General features: G+C 56.6%; 2 protein-coding genes and 1 long non-coding RNA gene across 6 annotated transcripts; 1 reads left to right on the plus strand and 2 right to left on the minus strand.

The window, feature by feature from the left end:
* Positions 1-1830: 1830 nt before the first annotated feature.
* Positions 1831-3826, minus strand: LOC125965416 (uncharacterized). The gene is made up of 2 exons (XR_007479268.1): positions 3757-3826; positions 1831-2064 (listed from the first exon to the last, which is right to left on the minus strand). It is a non-coding gene; the product is annotated as an uncharacterized LOC125965416 (long non-coding RNA).
* Positions 3807-16235, plus strand: DBNL (drebrin like). 4 transcript variants are annotated; one of them, XM_033411347.2, is made up of 13 exons: positions 3807-3963; positions 7588-7643; positions 9536-9648; positions 10260-10334; positions 11338-11484; positions 12278-12355; positions 12666-12817; positions 12925-12973; positions 13380-13473; positions 14076-14171; positions 14250-14386; positions 14620-14716; positions 15198-16235. In XM_033411347.2, exons 1-13 carry the CDS (start codon positions 3881-3883, stop codon positions 15335-15337), a joined length of 1317 nt encoding a protein of 438 aa, XP_033267238.1. In that variant the 5' UTR covers positions 3807-3880; the 3' UTR covers positions 15338-16235. The 4 variants fall into 4 exon arrangements, with proteins under 4 accessions (XP_033267238.1, XP_033267239.1, XP_033267240.1 ...); XM_033411348.2 differs by having other exon boundaries at positions 12928-12973; XM_033411351.2 differs by lacking the exon at positions 3807-3963 and adding an exon at positions 7775-7860 and having other exon boundaries at positions 7598-7643.
* Positions 16236-17036: 801 nt separating this feature from the next.
* PGAM2 (phosphoglycerate mutase 2) lies at positions 17037-19507 on the minus strand. Its single transcript, XM_004283006.4, has 3 exons — positions 18995-19507; positions 18709-18889; positions 17037-17241 (listed from the first exon to the last, which is right to left on the minus strand). Exons 1-3 carry the CDS (start codon positions 19406-19408, stop codon positions 17075-17077), a joined length of 762 nt encoding a protein of 253 aa, XP_004283054.1. The 5' UTR covers positions 19409-19507; the 3' UTR covers positions 17037-17074.
* Positions 19508-23197: the final 3690 nt, after the last annotated feature.

Genomic DNA, 23197 nt, shown 5'->3' on the forward strand with positions numbered 1-23197 from the left:
TTACCAGCATGGTCCCTCCACACTTGGGCCCAGATGCCTTCAGGACACAGCTGCCCTCCGAGTGTGAAGGACACTGACCATTTGCAGCCCGGCTCTCATGCCCTGGATCTGTTATCCTAACGCACCAGGAGAGCATCAAGAAGTAAAGAAGATCTGAGTCTATCAACATGCAAGAAGAGCATACAGGCTTGTGTGAATGACAGAGCAATTTGCTAAGGAGAAGAGAGAAGAGTCCTAGGAATGACCTGTGGAGACATCTCACATTCTCAAACCAAGGAAAAACCAACAAGAGGGAGATGGCCAAAAGGACATAGGAACTCAGGAAAAGCAGGAGTGGGAGGGAGAGGGGCGTGGACAGGATCTACACACAGCAGCCAGAGGGACATTTTTTTTTAAATAAATTTATTTATTTATTTATGGCTGTGTTGGGTCTCGGTTGCTGTGCGCGGGCTTTCTCTAATTGCGGCGAGCGGGGGCTGCTCTTCGTTGCAGTACGCGGGCTTCTCATTGTGGTGGCTTCTTTTGTTGCGGAGCACGGGCTCTAGGCACGCGGGCCTCAGTAGTTGTGGTGCACGGGCTCTAGAGCACAGGCTCAGTAGTTGTGGTGCACGGGCTTAGTTGCTCCGCGGCATATGGGATCTTCCCGGACCAGGGATCAAACCCGTGTCCCCTGCATTGGCAGGTGGATTCTTAACCACTGCACCACCAGGGAAGTCCCCAGAGGGACATTTTAAAAACATCCCTAGATCAGGGACTTCCGTGGTGGTCCAGTGGTTAAGACTCCATGCTCCCAATGCAGCGGGGGCCCGGATTCGATCTCTCGTCAGGGAACTAGATCCTGCATGCCGCAACGAAGAACCCACATGCCACAACTAAGAAAGATCCCACATGCCACAACAAAGATCCCACATGTGGCAATGAAGATCCCACGTGCCACAACTAAGACCCGGAGCAGCCATTAAATAAATAAATAAACATAAAAACATCCCTAGGTTACATCCTCACTGTTTAAAGCCCTCCAGGGATTCCATCACACCTAAGAATAAAGTCCTCCCCCCTGACCCACAGGGTCCTACAGGATCCAACCTGCACCCATGCTTCCTTCCCTCTCTTCTTCTCTGGGCTCCCACCTCAGAGCTCCAGCACCTCTTGTTCCCTCTGCCTGGAACACTTCTCTCCAGATCTTCCACAGCTGCGCCCCCCACCCTCCCAGCCCCATATCCAGTCTCTGCTCCTGTGTTACCTCTGGGAGGCCTTCCCTGATCTGTCAAGCTGAAATAGGCTACCACACACTACAGCAGGAAGTGGAATCCTAATGTCCCCACCTTCCCACACCAGGGACCCCCTCAGCCTTCTTTCAGTGGAGCCTGGGTCTCCCTGCTCTTCCCTCATCAGTATGGATGGACCTGGTCACCACACTGAGCTGATCTAGTGCCAGGACAAAGAGACCTGCCTCTTTGGTCTGCACAGCCTGATTCAGGCAAGGTAGGGCCACCCCCAGTTGACTGAAGTATTGAAAAGTGCTCCCTAGTAGGCCTTAGGGATCCAGGGCCCCCAGGCTGGGGACTGGCAACCAAGTGGATGAAGGAAACTGGTAACTAGGACGTGTTTAAATAGGAACATTCCCAGAGAAAGAAGAGAAAACAAAGACACGTGGAGCCAAAGAAAATAAGAAACAAGAACAATACGAGTGTCTGTGGGTTGAACTCCCCTGGAATATGGAGGCAAAGGGACTGGGGCGGATCAGAAAGTCACCTGAAGGTCAAGTCTGAGGAAAAACATGACAGCAGAGATGTTACTGAAGACAAAAAATAGACTAGAAATCGGGAGAGCTGGGAGGCCTCCAGTTACTAGAGTTCATTTTTCCGAGGCAAACACATTAGCGAAGTCAAAGTGGAGAAACGAGGAGAACTGTACACTGCAGAAGATCCAGGGTGGTTGGGGACTGAGCAGGGCCGCACACAGAGCTGCTGAAGGCGAGGAGTATTTGGCCAGGACCGAAGGTTTCCCCAGGGTGGGACCAGGTAACTGCTCTGTCCATCAGAGAGATGTCAGAGTTTCTGCCTGTAAGACAAGCAACAGTGATGTGAACAGCAATGAAAATGGACATAACAAATGAAAAGTATTTGTGCCCAAATAAGGTTTACAAGCCCTTAAATGCACAGTCCAGACCCCAACACCTTAAGATTTTGGTAACTGATTTGGCAGCAAAATCTGACCTGAACTGCCATGAGGCTATTTAGTCTTTCTATAACCCACTTGACTGATTTTTCAGACGTCACTGCAGAAAAATGAACACGTTTGATTACCAGACTCTGCTTGGGTTCCTGTGGTAGAGTTTATAGAGTATAAAGGGTATATGCGATATTTTCTGAAAGCTGAACGACTCTGAATTCCAAAGTATGGAATTCTAAGGGGCTATGGGAATGTGGATCTGAATTTTAGGGAAGTGGGGGAGTTCTCTAGGGCAGAGAAGGAAGCTCTGAGCTGCTGTGGGCGGGGTATGTGTCTCTGTTTCCCTCCAGGTAGGTCAGTCATAGTCAGGTGCAGGTTGAGGCATGGTGGACCCCTTCCATCAGTCAGCCAGGGCCTGGAAAGAACCAGGACCATGATGGAGCAGGACCCTATGGGGCCTTCCCGGAGCAGACACCCCGCCCCTGCCACCATGTCCTCTGCCTGCCTCTTGTTTTTAGAAAAACTTTAGCCTTCTAGGCCTTCCCTAAGTTCCAACGAATAAATTTAATCAGAGAAGTGAGAAAATGCAGAAACAAAGGAAAACAGTCAAGCAAGACAAAATAATAATAGTTTAGCCAGTAACAAAGTCAAGGCCCTTTACTGCCTCCTCAAAGCTATAGATATTATTTGGAGCCATATCCTTGAGCTATTTTTTGCAGATACTGAAGCCCCCACTAGGAGGAAGAAGTTGACTCTGCGTGCCGCCCACAACCCAGACTGCTTGGAACCAGAAGGTTGACGATGTTGATTACCGGTTACCTCACCATCAACCAATCAGAAGAATGTCCACGAGCTGATCACACACCCCTCAGCCCCCTTGCCTCACCCTATGTTTAGAAACCTTTCCCTGAAAGCCAGCGTGGGGAGCTCAGATCTTTTGAGCGCTAGCTGCCAGGACTCCTTGCTTTGGCGCCCTGCAATAAATGCTGCACTTTTCCTTCACCACAACTTCATGTCAGTAGATTGGCTTTACTGCACTGGGGCCAGTGGACCCAAGTTTGGTTGGGTTAACAGGACCAGCACGGGGCAGGTTCTCATCTCTCCTCCGCCACCGCATCCTCTACCTCACTAGAAAATTCAGGTGAGGTCAAAGAAACACGACAGCACTTCGAGTTAGGTTTGTGGCAGTGTGACCATCACTTAGTGTTCATTTTTATTCTTCTCATTAACTCATGCCTGCTTCATTCATAGATAAAATTTCTTTTGAGGGTCCACACAGAGGATCGGGGTATCCCGTGCCTGTCATGAATCCAGCATTCTCAAGCAAGTGCTTTAACTGCAACAAGAGTTTAAGAATAAAATGCACGGTGCTCCGTGAGTATAGCGAACAGGGGGCTGGGTGGGGTCCCTCCGCCGGACCCACAAGGCGCGCCCGGGCTCGGCGGGGCAGAGCACGGGGACGCGCAGAAGGCCGCGCCCTCCCTCCACCCCCTCGTCCAGCTGTCTGCAGACCGCGACCCGCACGCGGGCCCCAACTCCCCAGCAGCCCTCTAGTCGCCTAGCCAGCACTCGCCCGCTCACCCGGGCCCCGCCTGCACCGCTTCCGCTTCCGGCTGTCGGGGCGGGGCTTCCGGCCGACGGGCGGGGCGTCGGGCTGCCCGGGCCCGGAAGCGGCGGCGGAGGCGCGGGCGCCGCAGTGTCGGCCATGGCTGTGAACCTGAGCCGGAACGGTCCGGCGCTGCAGGAGGCCTACGAGCAAGTGGTCAACGGGAAGTCCCCGACCGACTGGTGGGCGCCGAGGCGGCCAGGGGCGGGCCGGGGGCGGGCCGGGAGCGGGCTGGGGCCAGGGGGCGCGGAGCCCTGTCTGCCCCGCACCTGCGCCACACCCCGGGGGGGTGGCGGTCCCCACCCTGTCACCCCTTGCCCCACCGTGCGTGGGCAGGTTAAACCCGGCGTGGGGGTCCGGTGAGTCCCCAGCCCTTTCCCTCCGCTGGCCACCGGTCTCGGCCGTACGGGCCTCGTTGATGCATCCTGTACCTGGCTGTGCTTGAGGGCTTCGCCAGGTTCTCCTTTCTTGCCCGGGGACTTCCGTGGACAAAGGGGCCCTCCACAGCCCTCCTTGAGAAAGCGGAAGCTACGCCCGGCTTCTTCCAAACTCTGTGTTCAGGGATGGCCCTCTGAGCGTGGTCTGGCAGCCTTGCTTTGGAGATGTCAAGCAGGAAGGTGGAGGGGTTTAAGTCCCTGGTTCCCTGTGAATGTGTATTCGAGAACCTCCCTTTCTCCAAGAAGAATATACTTCATATCCCTGAGCTATGGGGAGATGAAGGAAAGGACGATGCTGGTTATGTGTTTGGGAAAAGGTCCCATCTTCCGTCCACCTCCCAGTGACATCCTTTCCTAGGTTGTCGGTGTTAGGGGCTTTATAGTACTGGAAGCCTGGATCTGAAGTCTCTGGGAGAGCCCTGGGCAGCCCACACATAGGGCCTGCTGTCTGTCCTGCAGCTAGGGTTGTTTTTTGCATGGTAATTCTCTGTTACCTTTCTTTTTGCTTAAAGTGTGTTCACTGACCAGTTTTGAGAACTTGTACTTCCAAAAACTATGCTGAGTACGATCGAGTGAGGTGACCAGCTTTTGGGTTGGGAGCCTTTTCCCATTGCCAAGGGAGGGGCCCGCTGGGCGTGGCTGAGCTACTGTGGCTCTCTCCACTTGTCAGGTGCTACTGCTTTCTCGTGTCTACTTTCCCTGGTGCCCAGCACAGAGTGGCTTTTGTACAGTGTACTGTTGTGACACTGAGGGCATTGTTGCCTTGCCATTCCTTCACCCCCAAGCCTTTTAGGGAAGAGCTTCAGGACACCAGCTGCCTGGGTCTGCAGAATCTCTGGGGCCACGTCGATGTGGGCAGGTCTCCATTCACTAGCTGAAAAAATATCTAGATCCATGTCACTTCCCTGCTTAAGCTCTGCAGTGGCTTCCTGTTGCATCATAAACACAGCCTGGACTCTTTGCCATGGCCGACAGGCTCCTGACTGCCCCTCCTGTTTACCGTGCTGTGGTCACACCTGTTTACCACCACTCTAGCTTTCTTTCTTTTCCTTAAACTTGCAAAGCAGTTTTCTCCTCATAGCTCTTGTTCTTTCTGTTTCCTCCGCATGGAGCGCCTTTCCACATCATCCTAGGGGGCTCCCCAAACTTCATTTCTCAGCTCTGATGTTGCCTTTTTGGAGAGGCCTTTCTGGATTCCTGTCTCCCTGGCTGCAGTACATTTTCCCATCTCCCTGGTTGACTGCCTTTAGGCATGCACCAGACACCCTCACTGGTTTTCTTGTCACCTTTGCTCTTCACCAGAAAGGGTGGGGTGGTCCCCATCTCTGTCCCTGATGTAGGGGTACTGAGAGCGGTGCGGAAAAAGTGGCAGAGGATATCAGAGCAAGAACAGGTGGTCTCCGGTTCGGCGGGTCATAACATGTTTCTCATGCAGAGTGGGTGCCCCGGGCCAGGCCCTGGAGCCAGGTGGGCTGGAGAGCAGCCACAGCATCAACTCTCCATACCGGCTCTTTCTCCTGGTTCCCCCAGGTGGTTCTTCCCCTAGCTTGTGGCATGTTTGCTCAGTTCCTGCTCCCACTGCACTATCTGACAGTATCTGACACTATCTGCGGGTGTGTGTGTGTGTGTGTGTGTGTGTGTGTGTGTGTGTGTGTGTGTGTGTGTGTGTGTGTGTGTGTGTACGGGCAGGGCCGCTTAGGGATTATTTGTAGCTGCATTCCCATCGCTAGCAAGCAGCAGGGTCTCAGATTGGGTTTTTGGGAAGTGACTGGATTATAAGGTGCCCAGTGCCCCATACTCCTTGTGCTATGTGCCTGCACAAGTCAACACACCATTTTTTTTTTTCATGTCGGTTTGAAAGAAGGGTTGTTTGATTGAATGTGGTATGAGCCTCTGAACAGGGAACATTCAGGAAGGTGGCTTAGGCTGGAGCCCAGGGTGGAGGGGAATGAAGTCAGAGGGGTAGGTGGCAGGCACGGAGCGTGGCCTTTGCTAGCTGCTGGATCCCTTCTTGGAAAAGCTAAGCTGAGCAGCCATCTCCGTTTCTTGCTGCTTGTCCGGGGCCCCTGTCTTGTGCAGCCAGGGGCTTCTTTCCTCCGGGAGGAAGGCTGGTCAGGACTCTGGCCACCAGAGGCTGGATGTCTGCCACCACCCAATCTTCCTTTTCCCTGTTTTTCTGAGTGTTTCTCTCCTTCTGCACTCTCTCCTCTGCTGGGAAGCAGTGGTTCTTTCCTGGCAGTCTGTCCTCCCTCCCAGCCAGATCTCTGGACCTGGGTCTAATTTCTTCTGACTTTCTCAGGCTTAGGCAGCTCTGCCCAGTGGCATTAGCGAGGCCCTGGGGAAGCTGAGTGGACGTTGACATGGTTCCTGTCAGGCTGTTGACCCTGGAGCTTCTGTCTGGCGCGCCTCAGCAGGCCTGTGCCGTGGAGCGTGGGGTGATGATACCCCAGACCGGGTTTTGCCTTTGACTTGCTGTCTGATGGATTAGCACCCTCACCCTGTGGTCTGCCAGCACTCCCTGGAGCTGGGCTGCTGCAGAGTTCATGCAGATGTCTGGGCTTCATGTGGACTGCACAGAAGCCGCCTCTTCTAAAATGTTCTCTTTGAGTGACCTTTATTCTGGTCAAGGGACCTTCCGTGGCCCAGATTTAATACAATTTACCATAATTTATAAGGCCACATCTTTACCAGAGTTCTTATGAATAATTAGGCTTACAGGAGAAGGGCGGTGTGACCCAGGGTCACCTGTGGAGACCTAAGGCTCTGCTAGATACAGCACGTGCCCAGCCAGGGAGCCTGTCTTGTGAGGAGCCTGACTGCGTGTTGAGTCATGGCCCCTGTGGTTTCCGGTGCCATATGCAACCGATAAAAGCCTGTGTGTGCTGGAAGGGCCTCAGGCCAGACAGACCTGCTCCAGCAACCCTTGAGGCTTCCCGGAAGACCACAGATATACACAGGGTCATTGGAAATGCACGTATTTCTCCTTCCTGCTTCTCCTTGGGGTGCTTTGGTTTCAGGAATATGCAGGTATCTTTTGTTTGTTCAAATGCACACACATGGTAGCTAGGTGGGTGTTTCACACGTAAACGTGTAGAAGGTTGCCATAAAACTTCACAGCTTAGTTTTCTTCCGAGTGGATGTATGCTCCCCGTCTCCATAGGCTTGTCCTCACAACAGGCCGGCTGCAGCTGAGAAGGCTCAGCTCTGGGAGGCCCAGCGGCCTACTGAGGTCCCGCCTTGTAGTTCAGAGTGGGGTCTGGGTCAGCCTACAGGGCTACTGCCAGGCTGAGCTCTTTGGGGCGCAGCGTGAAGCCTTGGTGGGCACAGTGAGGGCAGATGGTGGTAGAGCCTGTTTGTGTTTTGTTTCAGGGCCCTCTTTACCTACGAAGGCAACAGCAATGACATCCGTGTGGCTGGCACTGGGGGTGAGTATGATAAGTGAGGAAGCAGATGGGCTCTTATGGACCATCAGGAGGCAGAAGCCCGGGAGGGAGGGTGAGGCGCGTGGAGGGGAGGGAGTCGTGATGTCACTGCTCCATCTCTGCTGGCATTTCAGCCGCCACAGCGGGAGGAAGGGCACTCAGGGTGCACAGGTGTCCCCTGCGTGTGGCGTGACTACAGTGACACCTCCCCTGGCTAAGGGTGAGCCTCCCCCACGTCAGTTTCATTCAACGTTGAGGAATTCCCTGGTGCCCTGATCGGGCCGGCTGCAGCCAGCCAGGCAGGACAGAGGCTCCCACTGAGCAGTGTGGGCCCCCTGGCACTCACAGCTCCTCCTGGCCAGCTTTGGGTTTCAGATGTTTCTAAGTGAAAATACCTTCTCCTTGGCTTTCTCTGCCTGGTGGTGCGAGGCAGCGCTGCTCTCTGTCTGTGTTGTAGTTGGAAGAGCTGAGATGGGAGATAGGCCAGCCCACTCCAGCTTGCAGGCAGCCCAAGGCCAGGCCTGTGCTGCATCCTTAGCCCTGGGCTGCAGCTGGGAGGGTAACAGTCCCACAGAGCTGGGTGCTCGTGGTGGAGGAGAAGGTGCGGACACATCCTTCCCTCTGTCCTCTTCCTGCTGGGCACACCCTTACCCAGGAGAGGTCACATCAGTGCACATTGGTCCACTGGGACAGGGTGACATGGAAAAGTGCTACTCAAATACGGGATGATAGGAAGTGCCTCGGGAAGAACAGGCTCTTGGCCAGTGCTGGGCAGAGGGGTAGAAACTGCAGGCCCCCCACCTGATACCCCTAACTCCTCGTTCTCAAGGCCAGCTCACCTGACCTGAGTGACACGGCTTCACTGTTCAGTGCATGTTCACCAGCATGTTCTCTGCTTGCCCCATGAATGGTTCTGGTGACTTGTTGGTAGAAAACGTCTCCCTCTTTCGAGTGCCTCTCCTTAAGTGGTCCTCTTTCTAGAAGGACTGCCACTGACAGTGGTCTCAGGTGCAGTGTGATGCCGTAGGGGACTGAGAATTGCAGAGCTCAGCTGAGTTTCATACCACCATCCTCAGTGGTATTCACAGGCTCTGCTGTAAGAGCCCAGAGCAGGGCCTCAGGACTGCCCCAGGTTCCCTGGAGCCCTGTAGCTAAAATACCTGATCCAGGTCCTTCTCACGGTCTGAGGAGGTTTGGGACACCTGATGAGAACCCAAAACTCTAGTACATGCTGGGGCTCACAGCCTGAGTGTCAGGGGAGAACGGCATAGGGTGGTTCATTTCTATGCCCCATCACTCCCTTATCCCCACTCAGAGAGTCTAAGAGCTGAGGCCCTATATGGCGGAGAGTTAACATCTGCTTGGGACCCTCTGGGTGGCCCTGGAGTCTGAGCAGACGTGGGTAAGGGCAGGGTGACTCACATCAGGCCCTGTTATTCCAGGGCGGTTTGTGGAGTCCAGGCATTGGTAAAATTGTTGCAGAGCCCCTCCATTTGGAGGTCTGGTGCCTGCCTGGTTTGTAGCGTAAATGACATTTTTACTTCCAGAATTACGTGTGGTTTTTAGACTAGTGTGGCTTAAAAAATCACCTGAGGTGCCTTTCTTTCCTCCCTCCCTCCCTCCCTCCCTTCCTTCCTTTGTCTTCATTGCCTCTTAGGGGCTTCTCTCGTTGTGGTGAGCGGGGCTGAGGTGCTTTTCACAAATGCAGATCCTGGGTCCCATCCAGTTCTCATAAGTCAGCTTAGTGCGGGTAGTCCTAGGAATCTGGTTCAGACGCAGATGGGGCTGAGAACCCTGGTTTAGAGGCAGCTGGGGTTCCCTTTCCTGATGGACTAGGTGCCAGGGTGGGCGTGGGGTGCCTGGCCTGCCCCTGACTCTCCTTGTGACTGCTGCAGAGGGGGGCCTGGAGGAAATGGTGGAGGAGCTCAACAGTGGGAAGGTGATGTACGCCTTCTGCAGAGTGAAGGACCCAAACTCCGGCCTGCCCAAGTTTGTCCTCATCAACTGGGTATGTGGAACTTGAGGGCTTCTGAGTTCTCACCTAGGTGTGACCTGGAAAAACTCCCCTTTCTTCCTTTGTGCTTTGCCTTTTGTGAGTGGAGTGGAAGAGGACCTGACGTTAGAACAGCTTGAATCTGGTGACTGAACAGAATAGTGGATTGATTCAGTGTGGCCCAAAGAATACCTAGGGCCTTGCTAGTGCAGAATTCACTGTTCCAGCCCAGAACTACTCCTGTGAATGGACTACACACAATCACAGGGCACTCATGTTCTTGTCCCCTTCAGGGTAGTCATCCTGAGGGAGCAGAGTGCCTGGATTAGGGCTGGGAGGGCACTGGGAGTATAGGACAGGGGCTCTAGTGAAGTGGAGCCCCCTGGGTGGGGACTAGGGAATTCTAAGGCAACGCCCCACAGTGGACGCTGGCGACCGTCCTGCTCCAAGAACCTCCCTGACTCGGAGGTATGGGGGCTCACCGTGTCCTCTGCTTTGGGGTTGTGGTTTGCTTTTTCCCGGGACACAGGGAAACTGCTGAGTCCCTGGAGTGGGCAGTGGCTTTGCGGGGAGACCTGGGTCACACCAAGGAATTGGCGGGTCATGCTGGGTGTGCTGTGTTGCAGACCGGCGAGGGTGTGAATGACGTGCGGAAGGGAGCGTGCGCCAACCACGTCAGCACCATGGCCAGCTTCCTGAAGGTGAGGGCTGCTCTGTACAGGGCCTCACAGAGTTCACCAGGTCCCTAGGTTCCAGGGTGTCAGTGAGCGGGAATCACAGCCAGAGTCGGAAGTGTGCCTCACGTCCCGATGATCTGTCTGGACTTCAGGGCGTAGCCAGAGGCTGCTCTCGTCTTGCCCAGGAGGTAGCCAGAGCCACCTGCAAGCTGGCTTCAGCGGGAAGGAAGGACGAAGGACCTTGAGGAGGCCCTGCTGGAGCTGGTCTTGGGGCGGGGCTAGGCCTTGGGCTGCATTTGTTTTATAAGTACAAACTTCTAGCAGTACTAGGAGGATTTGGACGAGAAGGAAAGCTGCTTCTGCTCGCAACCTCAACGTGCATGTTCCCTTTAACGCATTCTTTCTGGTCCATTTCTGCACGTATTTATTTCAGTCATCATATAATGGAACCTTGTTTAACTTCAAAAGCATTTTGTATCAAAAAGCGTTTGTTGTTCACTTGTCAGCTTACTCTTTGCATTTCTTTGGTTACTGGCAAGGAGGCTCAGGACTTTGTTTTCTGGTTCTGCCAACGCCTCTTCAGATGCACCTCAGTTTCTCCATCTAGGAGCTGAAAGAGAAGGTCCCAAGCTTATTGGTATTTAGTAACAGCAAGGTCATAGTTGTAACTTCTCAAGAAGAAATCAGTAACTTGCTTTTTGTAGAAAATGTGTTTGTTTCCAGATGACTTTGAAGGTTGGATTTCATTCACTAGAAAGAAGCCCTTTAATGCCGGGGCTGTCTTACAGCGGCACAGAACAGGCCACACCGTGGAGGGCAAGGGCCTGCCACGCAGGCTGGGACAAGAGCGATGGGTTTCCCTCAGCTGGTTTTTCTGAGGCCTCGGGACGAGCGTGCCTTGGTTCCTGGCAGGGTCTCCCGACCCTGAGCGCGGTGCAGCTGTTGCGCTGTGCAGGCCGAGGTGTGCGGCCTGTCTTCTCCTGGGATTGCAATGCTGCTTCTTCATTAAGTGTCGCTCCTGCTGCAGGGGGCCCACGTGACCGTCAACGCCAGGGCCGAGGAGGACGTGGAGCCCGAGTGGATCATGCAGAAGGTGGCCAGGGCCTGCGGGGCCAACTACACCTTCCACGGAGAGAGCAGCCGCTTCCATGACACGGGCCCCCAGGCCCCGGTGGTGAGTGCTGTGTGGGCCTGAGGTGGCCGGGCAGGAGCGCGCGGTTCTAGCTGTGGACCGATTTGGCCCGCCCTCAGCGCTTTCTCCCTTGGGGGCTGGGCTCCCCCTGCCTGGCTTCCGGTCCTGGAGCCGGACTGAGGTGCAGATGGTGACCCCGAGCCTGACAGGAGCAAGAGCTGCCTGCTGGTGAGGTGGGTGCTGGTGGGCATGAGGCGTGGCCTTTGACCCTGCCTGGTGGTTCCAGAGCCTCTTGTGTGTGCGCAGAGGTTCTCTGCGGGGAAATTCCATCCACCCTCCAGGCCGTGGCCCCAGAGTGTCCTGTGCCGCCCTGGATGGTGGTTGCTTTGGAGAAACTTCTGGTGGTGGACAGGGCAGGCCCCTCTGAGTTGTGGGCAGACGGACGCCTGTGGGCCTGTGGTCCGGTGCGGGATGGGAGCTGGGGTTCTTGGAGACCCTGTGGGCGCTGCCATGGCAGTCAGCTGTCTGAGGGCCCCTGTCCAGAGGCCTGCCTCAGAACTGCCCCGCCTCCAGGAATCTCAGGCAGGCCAAGGGGCCTTTCCTGCCTTGGCTTCCATCCACAGGGGCCTGGTGCAGCCAGAGACTCCTCCAGTGCTGTCTGGGGTTGGGCTTCCCCACTTGTGGTTTCCAGGGCCTTTCAGGCCCTCTTGGTATCAGTCTCCTTATGGGCCACCGGGCCAGGCGCCACTCCGCCTGCCGGGTGCCATCCTAACAGTTCTTACCTGCGTGCTCTGCTCTGTCGACGACCCTGTAGTGAATTCTCTGTCCGCCTCAGGGCTCTGTGTACCAGAAGACCAACGCCGTGTCTGAGATCAAAAGGGTTGGCAAAGACAGCTTCTGGGCCAAGGCAGAGGTAAGTGCCGCCCAGGGCATGAGGATGAGAGCTGGCGTTCGGTCTGGTCCCGTATGCAGCAGACAGGAGGAAGTGGTTTACTCGCTGTGTCTCGGTTTTTCCTACAATAAGCTCCTAGATCAGATGTCCTTGGTAGCACCCATTCGCAGATGGTTGAACTAGGGGTCAGGGGTGTTAGGGAACAAGGCCAGGCAGCGAGTGTTGCTGTAGAGCCCACACTTGACCGCGGCCCGTGCGGGCTGCCTGGGCGGGTCCATGCCGCCGGCAGCGCCGAGGCCGAGGGGGCAGCCGCCTGCGCCTCTCCCCGCAGAAGGAGGAGGAGAACCGCAAGCTGGAGGAGAAGCGGCGGGCGGAGGAGGAGCGGCAGCGGCTGGAGCAGGAGCGCCGAGAGCGGGAGCTGCGCGAGGCCGCCCTCCGGGAGCAGCGCCACCAGCAGCAGGGCGGCGAGGCCGGGCCCCACAGGTGCGGCGGTGCTGCCCCCACCTCCTCCCCCCTCCCAAGGGCTGTCCCCCAGGGCAGGGGAGGGGGGGCCGAGGCCGGGCTGCAGCTCTTGCCTCTGCCCCTCCCAGCAGGAAGTATGAGCAGCAGGAAGTGCTTTCAAGGAGCGGAGAGGAGCAGGTGAGTCTTGAGGGCCAGAGTGATGCGCGCGGATCCCCGACCAGCTGAGGCTCGTCTGGGACAGGTGCACAGGCTGCCTGCTGTGAGCCGTGGTGGCCGTGTGGGTCCCTCCAGATGCACACACCCCACCCAGCAGGCCTGAGGGAGGCGCTTACTGGGAGGGGCCTGCAGCCCGCTGGGGCAGATTAGAACATGGGACACGTGGTGTGTCAGGGCCGTCAGTGGAGAGGAGAGCCAAGGGCAGAAGCTCAGCCCGGCATGGACCTCCGCCTGATGCTGGAAGAGGCCTGTGAGCCCCTCAGCTTTGGTGTTTTGCTTCCTGACCCCCTGCACAGCTGCAGGGAGCCAGGCAGGCCGATGGCTCCCGGATCCTCATTCACTGCCGGCTCCGTGCGCGCTCCTTCAGGAGCCTGTCTGTCCACAGCCAGCACACCCACGGGAGATTTTCAAGCAGAAGGAGAGGGCCGTGTCCACCACGCCCACGTCCAGCCCCCAGCCAGGTGAGACGTTGCTCTGCGCCCAGCTATGAGGCAGGGGAAGGCTGAAGGGGAGCCTGGGGCCCCAGGGCAGGGCCCCCTGACGTAGTGAGAGATGTATCAGAAGGTGCGAGGGAGGAGCAAGGAGAGCCCGTGCTCGTGAGGGTTGCTTCTTGCACGGGAGCCGGGGACCTGGGCGTCCCCTTCCTGCTCTTGACGTGGTGGGACAAGGGGGGCCGCGTGTGGCTCTAGAGTGGACACCCTCCAGCCCCGGCCCTGTAAATCCCCCAACGCTGGGCTGTTAGCTGGGTCTCAGGGGCCTGCATCAGTCACCTCTCTGGCCCCCAAAGGCTATATCGGACTGCACTGCTGGTCAGCTCTCCAGCACTGCACGTGGCCCCCAAGGGGCTGCTTGGAGTGTACGATGTGTGTGTGTGTGAGATGTGTGCACAGCGGGTGGTATTCCTGCAGCTGCTGCATGTCCCTGTTCGCTCCCTGTATGACAGCCACTGTCCCAGAACAGGTCCACCCTCCGGGCAACACAGGGCACAGAAGGGGCAGAGAGGACTCGGCTCTTCCCCCTTTCCAGCAGTGTGATGTCTTCGATGTTTACCGTTGGTTTGCAGGCAAGCTGAGGAGCCCCTTCCTGCAGAAGCAGCTCACCCAACCAGAGACCCCCCTCAGCAGAGAGTCAGTTCACGCCACCTCAAGGCCCAGGGCAGGCAAGGCTCTCGGCTGCCCTGTGGGGAGTTGGGGGTGGGAGGGAGACGTGGCATGTCCTTTCCCCTCCCCTGGGTCAGAGTGGGCCGTGTCCTCCCGTGCAGATCTCCGCCAGGAGCCGGTGCCCAGCGCCCCTCCGTGCTCGGTGCCGGCGGAAGAGGAGGCCGTGTACGAGGAGCCCCCAGAGCAGGAGACCCTCTACGAGGAGCCTCCAATGGTGGGTTCTCTGCAGCAGGGCAGATGTGTGAAGGGCCCATGTGCCCGGAAACGCGCTCCTTGGCCGTACGCATTCCGTGGCTCCCTACCTGTGAATTACCTTGTTTAATTTTGGAGCATCCCGTGCCCCGGGTGCCCTCCCCCCAGGTCTGCCGTGAGCCCTGGTCACAGGCAGGGTTGAATCTGGGTAACCACGATCCCAGACTTCTCTTCTTCTTTCCCATCCGTGGGCAGGTGCAGCAGCAAGATACCAGCTCTGAGCGCATTGACCACTACCCGGGGCTGAGTGGGAAAGGGCTCTGTGCCCGGGCCCTGTATGACTACCAGGCAGGTAACGTGCTGCAGCCCTGCCACCTCAAACCACAGGGCCCAAGATCAGGAGGCAGGATTTGCGGACTCCCTCAAGGGGAGAGCCCCGGGGCGTGTCGGAAGGGAAGGCAGGAGGGTGCGAAGGGAGAGTGGGTGGGTGCCCTGCACAGCTCAGGCCTCCCCACATGCTACGGGCAGCTACTTGCTGTCCACTGGTGTGAATCCCAGTTGCCCGCCTTGTCCTAGTGCCGGAAAGTGCGACTAGAGAAGAGGGGCCAGGCCTGGATGCCGGTGCCCCTGCTGACCCTGGGTAGAGGCCTCAGGGAGCAGGCTGATGTGTGGAAGTGCTGTGCTCCAGCCTTTCGCTGGGACAGTGAGCCCAGGGCCGGGCCCCGTAGGAAGGTGTGTGCTGGGGGAGTGGCCCCGGGAGCAGCGTCAGCACAGGCTGAGGGCCGGCTGGCCCAGGGCCCTCAGCACCGCATCTGGGCTCACCTTCTTTGCAGCCGACGAGACCGAGATCTCCTTCGACCCTGAGAACCTCATCACGGGCATTGAGGTGATCGACGAAGGCTGGTGGCGTGGCTACGGGCCGGACGGCCACTTTGGCATGTTTCCCGCCAACTACGTGGAGCTAATTGAGTAAAGGGCCCCGACTGCTGGCCGAGGCCAGGGGCTGTGCTTCCCCTCCCCTCCCCTCCCAGACGCGACTTCCTCGTTGCTGGCAGAGGCGGCGTGAGGGCTGTGTACGGCACTTTTCTAGGAATGGGATCCCCCTGATGAGGGCAGGCCCTCGGGCTCCCTCTGGCTTGGGTGGCTCGGCCTCTGTTGCCCCAAATGCAGCAATAACCTGGTGATCTCCAGATGTGCTTCCAGCAGCTTCCCAAGTCCTCCCAACCAGCCTGGTCCTTGACCCCCAACAGAAGACACTGAGCCAAGCCTGCCCAGGGCCAGCCTCTTAGTGACCTCTGCCCAAGGGGTACGGCACTGCCAGTCTACGGGGGCGGGTCTGAGCAGGGGCATCTAGAGGTCTTCTTGTGCACTTGCCTTCTTTTCCTTTTCCTCTTGGCTTTAAGGGACAGTGTCTGTAGCTTCAGTGACCCTTGGGAACAGTGAACTTAGAGTTTATGACCAAAGTCAGAGTGGGTCATGACAATTTTGGTAGCAGTCTTTCTGGAACCTGCTCTGTGCTCCCCATTTCTCTGTCCCTCTGCCTGGGCTCTCCAAGCCCCCATCTAAGTGTGTGAAGGAAGAGGTGAAAACATCAACAGACACTGCGTGTCCTTCCACGTGGCTCACTCTTGTCTGCTGGCCCCGGTGTGCACCTCAGTTGATACGGTTTAGGGAAAGTAACCATGGTGGCCTGTTCTACTGTCTTTCCTTCTTTCTGCCCCAGCCCATCCGTGCCTGCTTCTGGAGTAAGAATTGCCCTACACCGGCCCTAGCTCCGATCCCTCCTGTTGTAGCCCTCATGTGTGCACCCTCAGACCTCTGACCAGCCCTTAGCCACCTGAGGAGGCATAAAGGTCAATGTGTGACTGCAAGTCAGCCTCCTGCATTTCAGTTCTCGGGGAGGGGCCGAGGGCCCCCCTGACCCCTGCCATGGGGAGCCTCCTCCCACGCAGGACAGCCAGTGTGCACGTGTGCCTGGAGTGAGGCACCTGCACCCACGGAGCGTCTGGGGAATTAAGCTCTTACGCTCTGGGAGGTGCCAGGTGGAAGCAGCTTGGGGCAAAGGGTGCGCCGAGGGGGCTGTCGGCCCAGGTGGTGGCCAATCCCAGTGCCCCCTCCCCACCTGGCTGCAGATGGCGTTTCCTGTCTTAGGCTGAGCTGCAGGCAGGCCTCACTGTGTCCTGATTTCTTAGGACAGCCTCCAGGGCCCACCCCAGCTATGAAAGCCCCTTGAATCAGGTATTGCCGGCTTTGTGTCCCTGGACAAGGGGACCCCCGTGGGGCAGGGCTCAGGGTACCACCTTGCCCTTCCCACCCTGGGGCAACCAGGACAGTAGAGGACAACCAATGTGAAGGAAGTGGCGTGTTGGCCACAGTCCTCGCTCGCCATGGGGAGGGCTGGGTCACTTGGACTCTCCCTAAGTGACCCTGGGCACTTGGATTTACAGCAGGCTTGCCAAGTGGCTCTTCTGCTTTGCGGGTCATCGTAGGGGCTTGTCAGGAGCCACTCGATAGCCGGGGATAGGGAGGCTCTTGGCCTCTGTGTTCCCAGGGTCCCCACACCCAGTGGGGGAGGCTTGGGCAGGCAGCGGGGATCCGGGGCTCCAGGCCCACGGAACCAGCCCTGAGTGAGCACTGGGGGGCGGGCGTCCTGGGGCCACACTGGCCTGAGGCAGTGAGAGGACGTGCCTTTATTGCCAGAGCCCACCCTTCACTTGGCCTTGCCCTGGGCAGCCACAGCTTCCATGGCTTTGCGCACGGTCTCCTCGTCACCCAGGAACCGCATGGGCTTGGTTGGCTTCAGTGCCTGGTCCAGCTCATACACGATGGGGATCCCCGTGGGCAGGTTCAGCTCCATGATGGCCTGGTCCGACATCCCTGGACCGGAGGAACAAGCGTCCTGAGCCCCTCCCAGCCTGTCTGCCAGGCAGCCACCTGCTCTTGCATTTAGCAGGCCTCGTGACCTTTACAGGCCACAGGGCTGTTGGCCAGGCAGCAGCCCTCCCACCCCAACAGCAAGGCCGCAGAAATGCTCCTCGAGAAGGTCAAGGCAGCCCTGAGACAGCAGCCTACAGAAATAGCTGTGGTGAACCGAGGACCTCGCTCCGGCCCGAGCTGGCCTCATCTGGGGTGACGCCATCGGCCCCCTTGGCCCAATGTGAGCTCTGGTCAGACTGGTGGGTGTTTGGGATCAGGAAAGACCTTAACCACTTGGCTTCCAGAGAGTTCTAGTTTCTGGACGTCCTAAGCAGCGGAGCAGGGCTGCTCCTGAGAAGGGGGGTGCGATAGGGACGGCGAGAAGCGCTGCCTGTGGCCGAGGTGGATGCAAGGCCCTGCCAGGTGAAGAGAGTTCTCTGTGGAAACCCGACCCAACCCTGCTGGCCTCCCGAAGACCTGGCCTGGAATAGCAGCTCGACCTTTGGTATCGCTGTCATCCCGCCCAGCCCGCTGGTGCAGGGAGGCCTTAAGGGAACATGCTCTGGGCAGTGGGAGACCCCGGTCACGTTTGCCTCGGTGCATTCATTTCTCCTGGACCAGGCTGCAGGGAGCCCCCACAAGGGAGGGAGGGCAGGTGGTCTTTCCATCTGCGAGGCTCAGCACCCGCCGTGAGGCGTCTGTGTGGACTCAGCCTCAGGAAGTCCTCAGAAAGGCGGACGGGGGCTTCCTTGGGGGAAGCCTGTCATGCTGGGAGGGGCTCCTTCCCTTTTAGTGGAAGCCAAGCTACCAACCTAAGGTCTCTGGCATTCTCCACACCCTGCACCTGTCTTTTGACTAGTCTTTTGCCCCGAGTGGGTGAGCTGGAGTGTGGGCAGGGGTGTGGGCAGGGTTGGGCAGGGCCCCACCCTCAGTCCCATATCCAGCAGCTGCCAGTGAAGTGACTTGAGCAGGGTCACTCAGCAAGCTGGGATTTAGAGCCACATGGCCCTGCCTCTTCAGGGGTGGGTGTCCTTGGGCAAGATGCCACCCCTGGGCCTTCCCTCCTCTCCCCTGAGGCTTGTGTTGGGGAAGCCGGGCCAGCTGTGGACCCCTGTGCAGGGCCTGGGCCCTGGGTCAGTGGCGGCACACATTTTCACCCAGAATCTTCAGAAGGATACGTTACACAGTGTCCCAGTACACACGGCAGTGGACGGTTCGTTCTTACAGAGCTGTTTTTTCAAGTGGTTTCTCGCCCCACCCAGTCTAGTTCACAGTTTGGAGGCCCTGCCCGGGGAGCGGATGTCTGTGAAGACGCCTCGGCGAGGCAGCCAACACGTTTACGAAATGAGCAGCTGGGGGCTCACTGGTTCAAGGGGACGTGTCACCCCACCCGCCTCTGCCCACACCCTGTGTGAGGATGGGCCTCACCTTCCAGGTGCTTGACGATGCCCCGCAGACTGTTCCCGTGGGCTGCGATGAGCACTCTCTTGCCAGCCTTGATCTGGGGGACGATCTCATCATTCCAGAAGGGCAGAGCCCGGGCGATGGTGTCCTTGAGGCTCTCATGCGTGGGCAACTCCCCCGGCTTCAGGCCTGCATAGCGACGTGCCTGGGGGCATCCGTGCTGCTGTTCACTCCCCAGACAGCCCCCCGCCCCCCAGCCTGGGCCCCCGTGCCCAGACCTCCCCTCCAGCCCCGCACCCCAGCCGCTCACCTTGCTGATGGAGTTGTAGTAGGGGTGCTTCTCATCCATGGGGGGTGGAGGTATGTCAAAGGAGCGCCTCCAGATCTTCACCTGCTCCTCCCCGTGCTTGGCGGCCGTCTCCGCCTTGTTGAGGCCAGTGAGACCCCCGTAGTGCCGCTCATTGAGGCGCCAGGTGCGCACCACAGGCAGCCACATCTGGTCCGTTGTGTCCAGGATGGTCCAGAGGGTGTGTATGGCCCTCTTCAGCACGGACGTGTAGCAGATGTCAAATTCCATCTTCACGTCCTTGATGGCATGGGCCCCCCTCTTGGCCTCCTCAGCCCCCTTCTCGCTCAGCTCCGCGTCGAACCAGCCGCAGAAGCGGTTCTCCTGGTTCCAGGTGCTCTCACCGTGCCGAACCATCACGAGGCGGTGGGTGGGCATGGTGGCGGCGGAGGGCACTCGCGGGCTGCAGACAGGGACAGGTGACCGCCAGGCGTCCCCAGCTTTATAACGATCCCCAGCCCCCGCCCCAGCCGACTGCCAGTCAGCATTCCAGGCCTGATGGGCGGCAGCAGGTGGCCGGCAGCAGAGCTGGGTGGAAGGCAGGCCGAGCGCTGGACTGGAAAAAGGGCCTCATCAGCCACCAGTCCCCACGTGCCCAGAGCCCAGGCTGGGCGGGGCTGCCGAGCAGGGCTGGGCATCAAGGGCAGAAGTCCCGGCCTCCAGCAAGCCTGAGAAGGGGGCTAGCGGGAACAGGAGGACTGGCCGGGGAAAGACTTCCCCTGAGGTCGGGGTCCCGAGCTCTGTCAGCCTGCCGCCTGCTCTCGGGGGTTGCCGCTGTCGGGCAGGGGCACGGGAAAATCCTGACTGCTTCCGCCGAGTCACTCAGCGCAACCGGAGACAAGCCCGCGTCTCGGGAAGTACACTAGCCTGGTGTCAGAGGGAGCCAAGGGTGTGAGTATGCACGTGTGTCCGCCCACCCACACGTGCGTGCCTAGGCGCGCGTGCACGTGCTGCGCACGTCCTACTGTATGTACACGTCCGTGTGCCTCGCGCTCACGTCTATGTTGCATGTGCGCACACCTGGGAGGAGCTGTGCCGTCATCTCCACACGGGAGGAGGAAAGGTTGCTGTGGGCAGAGCGGGGGAGCTGGTGAGGAGCGTAGGCCTGGGGAGAGGTCTGGCCTTGTGGGAGGTGGCAGCAGTGTAGGGCAAGGGCTGAGCTGGGCAGAGCTGGGTTTCCAGGACAGCCAGGGGTAGCTGGGGGCCTGGCTGCTTGGGCCAGAGAGGAACAGAAGGTTTTCTGCTTTCGCATCCCTTTGTCAAGTTCTTATCCACATGTGCCACACTCCCCCACTCTAGTTACCTTCACCCCAGCCAGGCTCACTCCTCCCAGCTGAAACCACCTTTGAAAAGAAAAAGAAAAATCCAGGATTCATGTCCCCAAGGAGCCCCAGAATCAGAGGTACTGGTTATTAGATCTGTGCCCAGCTCATCAGGAGCGCCCAGAGGTAGGCCAAGGTTGGGACTAGGGGCAGTGTAGAGTTGGGTGCAGGCCCAGGACTTCTGCATTCAGGTTTTGGGGGACAAGGGCTACTGCGATCTGGGCTGTGAAGAAACGAAGCAGAGCGGCGGGGTCAAGATGCCACGTTGCAGGTGCACCAGCAAAGAACCAATCCTCATAGAACAGCAAACAGGTGTGTGGCAGAGAAGCATAGAGGGGCTGGGCCTTGTGTCCTGACGCATGGGAATCACTGGAGAGTCTGAAGCATGGTTATGTTTTAAAGTCACTTGCCGCTGTGGAGGCAGGATCGGAGGCCAAAGGCCCTGGTAGGGGTGGTGGCTTAGGGTTAGGTGAGAACAAGGCTGCTTGGCCTGGGCTGGGTGCAGGTGGCGTGGTGAGGAGCTGCTAGGCTGGGGGGCCACTGGGGCCGTACTGCCAGCCAAAGCGGGGGATGGGACATGCCTTCCTGCCTGTCTGATGGCTGTTGAGAAAGCCGGGGGACCGCAGAGGAGAGTTAAAGCCTGAGAGGACTAGACACAGCTTGTAAGCCTTGGCTTGCTCCAGCCTGACTCTTACTCATTCAAAAAGTGTTTGTTGGGCATGTCTGGTGTGCCAGCGCTGTTGAAGCACTGGGCAAGCAAGGCCCTGCTCATGGGGGTCTCCATCCCAGTCATGGGAGATGGACAACATGTGATGTGTGGCATGGTAGGCAGCGATGAGGTCCATGGAGAAGCAAACAAGCGGGCAGGAGGGCTGCTGTTTCAACAGGACTGTCCTGGGAGGGTGGAGCGAGCACCCTCCACTGGTCTCTCCGCATGACCACAGCTATAAATCCTGGACAAAGGCAGAAAGCAGATCTCAGAGAACTGAAAAGTCAGTAGCAGGCAGATGAAGCGGATCAGATTCCAAGTTCCATGGTGAGTTTACCATTTTTTTCTCCCAGGATTGCCCAGCTTGAAACCTAGAAGTGCCCCCAGTGTGGACAGAAAGGGCTCCAGAGAATCCCTCTGGTCCAAGGAACAGAAATAAAGTTCCTACAGGCCCCTTCCCTTTTTCCCCTTCTTACCCACCACAGCTCCTGGGCAGTAACGTAGAGGTGGCAGTGTCAGCCAGGCAGGCACCTGAAACCCTGAGAGAGGAGCTACCCTCTAACCAGAGGAGGTGAGGCCACAAGAGTGTATGGCAAACACCTGCTGCTTTCTCTCTCCTCCTTCCTGCAGCTGAGGATGGGATGCAGCTGCAGGAACTGTGCCGCAAGGGGGGGAAACTAAGGCCCCAGGTTTCTGGCTGGAAGTCTTGGAAAGCAGGCCCCAGGGAGCTGTCAAGTATCAGGTCAGGCATGAAGAGGAGGGAGATTAGGTGACTGATGCAGTACAGTTACAGGTGAATTCCTGGGCTCCCCGTACTTGTGGGCTCTGACCCAGGCTGACCCACTGGTGACCTGATTACCTGCCAAAACAATATGATCTACATTCTCCTTAGAATTTAAACAGACTCTCAAAATAATGTTCAAAATACCTAGGACAATTTTGCATGTGACTGTCCAGTTCTCCCAAAACCATTTATTGAATGTCCTTTCCCTATTGTATATTCTTGGCTCTTTTGTTGTAAATTAATTGACCACATGTGGGTGGGCTTATTTCTGGGTTCTCCATTTCTGTCCTTTGGTCTATGTGTGGGTTTTATGCCAATATCATACTGTTTGAGCACTATAGCTTTGTAATATAGTTACAAAGAACTGTGATGTCTCCAGCTTTGTTCCTCTTTTTCAAAATTGCCTTAGCTATTCATGGTCTTTTGTGGTTCCATACAAATTTTAGTGTTTTGTTTTGTTTTTTTCTTTTTTGAGAAAAATGCCATTGGAATTTTGATAGGGACTACATTGAATCTATAGATTGCTTTTGGTAGTATGGACATTTTAACCATGTCAATTCTTCCAATCCATGAGGATGGAATATTTTTACATTTATTGGTGTCATCTTCAAATTTTTCATCAATGTCTTAGTTTTTGGTGTACAGATCTTTTACCACCTTAGTTAAATTTACTTCTAGTTGTTTAATTCTTTTGATGCAATTGTAAATAGGATTTTTTTTTTAATTTCTCCTAGTTGTTAGTGTAAAGAAACAGACTGATATTTGTGTATTAATTTTATATTCCAAAACTTCATTGAATTTGTTTACTAGTTCTGACAGTTCTAGATTTCTTCTAGATTGTTGAATTTGTTGGCATAGTAGTTTCTTATGATCCTTTGTGTTTTATCAGTTGTAATGTATCCTCTTTCATTTATTATTTTGTTTGAGTCCTCTCTCTTAAATTGATAAGAGTAGCTAAAGGTTTGTCTATTTTGTTTCTTTTTTCGAAGAACCAGCTCTTAGTTTCATTGATATTTTCTGTTGTCCTTTTAGTCTCTGCTTCATTTATTTCTGCTCTGATCGTTGTTACTTCTGTCCTTCTGCTAACTTTGGGCTTTTCTAGTTCCTTCAGGTGTAAGGTTAGATTGTTTATTTGAGCCCTTTCTTTTTCTTAATGTAGGTGTATATTGCTATGAGCTTCCTTCTTAGAACTGCTTTTGCTGCATTCCATATGTTTTGGTATGTTGTATTTCCATTTTCATTTCTCTTAAGATGTATCTGGGTTTCTCTTTTGACTTCTTTTTTGACTCATTGATTCTTCAGGAGTATGTTGTTTAATCTCCACAGGTTTGTGAATTTTCCAGGTTTCTTGT

The sequence above is a fragment of the Orcinus orca genome, chromosome 9 (assembly GCF_937001465.1).
Source record: "Orcinus orca chromosome 9, mOrcOrc1.1, whole genome shotgun sequence".
In the NCBI taxonomy this organism is placed as follows: domain Eukaryota; kingdom Metazoa; phylum Chordata; class Mammalia; order Artiodactyla; family Delphinidae; genus Orcinus; species Orcinus orca.

Excerpts from the sequence above, each read along its gene's own strand:
- DBNL (XM_033411347.2), top strand. The coding sequence starts at position 3,881 with ATGGCTGTGAACCTGAGCCGGAACGGTCCGGCGCTGCAGGAGGCCTAC. Across the intron at positions 12,356-12,665 it reads GCTTCTGGGCCAAGGCAGAG|AAGGAGGAGGAGAACCGCAA; the intron begins GTAAGTGCCGCC and ends CTCTCCCCGCAG. Across the intron at positions 14,717-15,197 it reads CCTGTATGACTACCAGGCAG|CCGACGAGACCGAGATCTCC; the intron begins GTAACGTGCTGC and ends CCTTCTTTGCAG.
- PGAM2 (XM_004283006.4), bottom strand. The coding sequence starts at position 19,408 with ATGCCCACCCACCGCCTCGTGATGGTTCGGCACGGTGAGAGCACCTGG. Across the intron at positions 18,890-18,994 it reads ACTACAACTCCATCAGCAAG|GCACGTCGCTATGCAGGCCT; the intron begins GTGAGCGGCTGG and ends GGATGCCCCCAG. Across the intron at positions 17,242-18,708 it reads CATCGTCAAGCACCTGGAAG|GGATGTCGGACCAGGCCATC; the intron begins GTGAGGCCCATC and ends CCTCCGGTCCAG.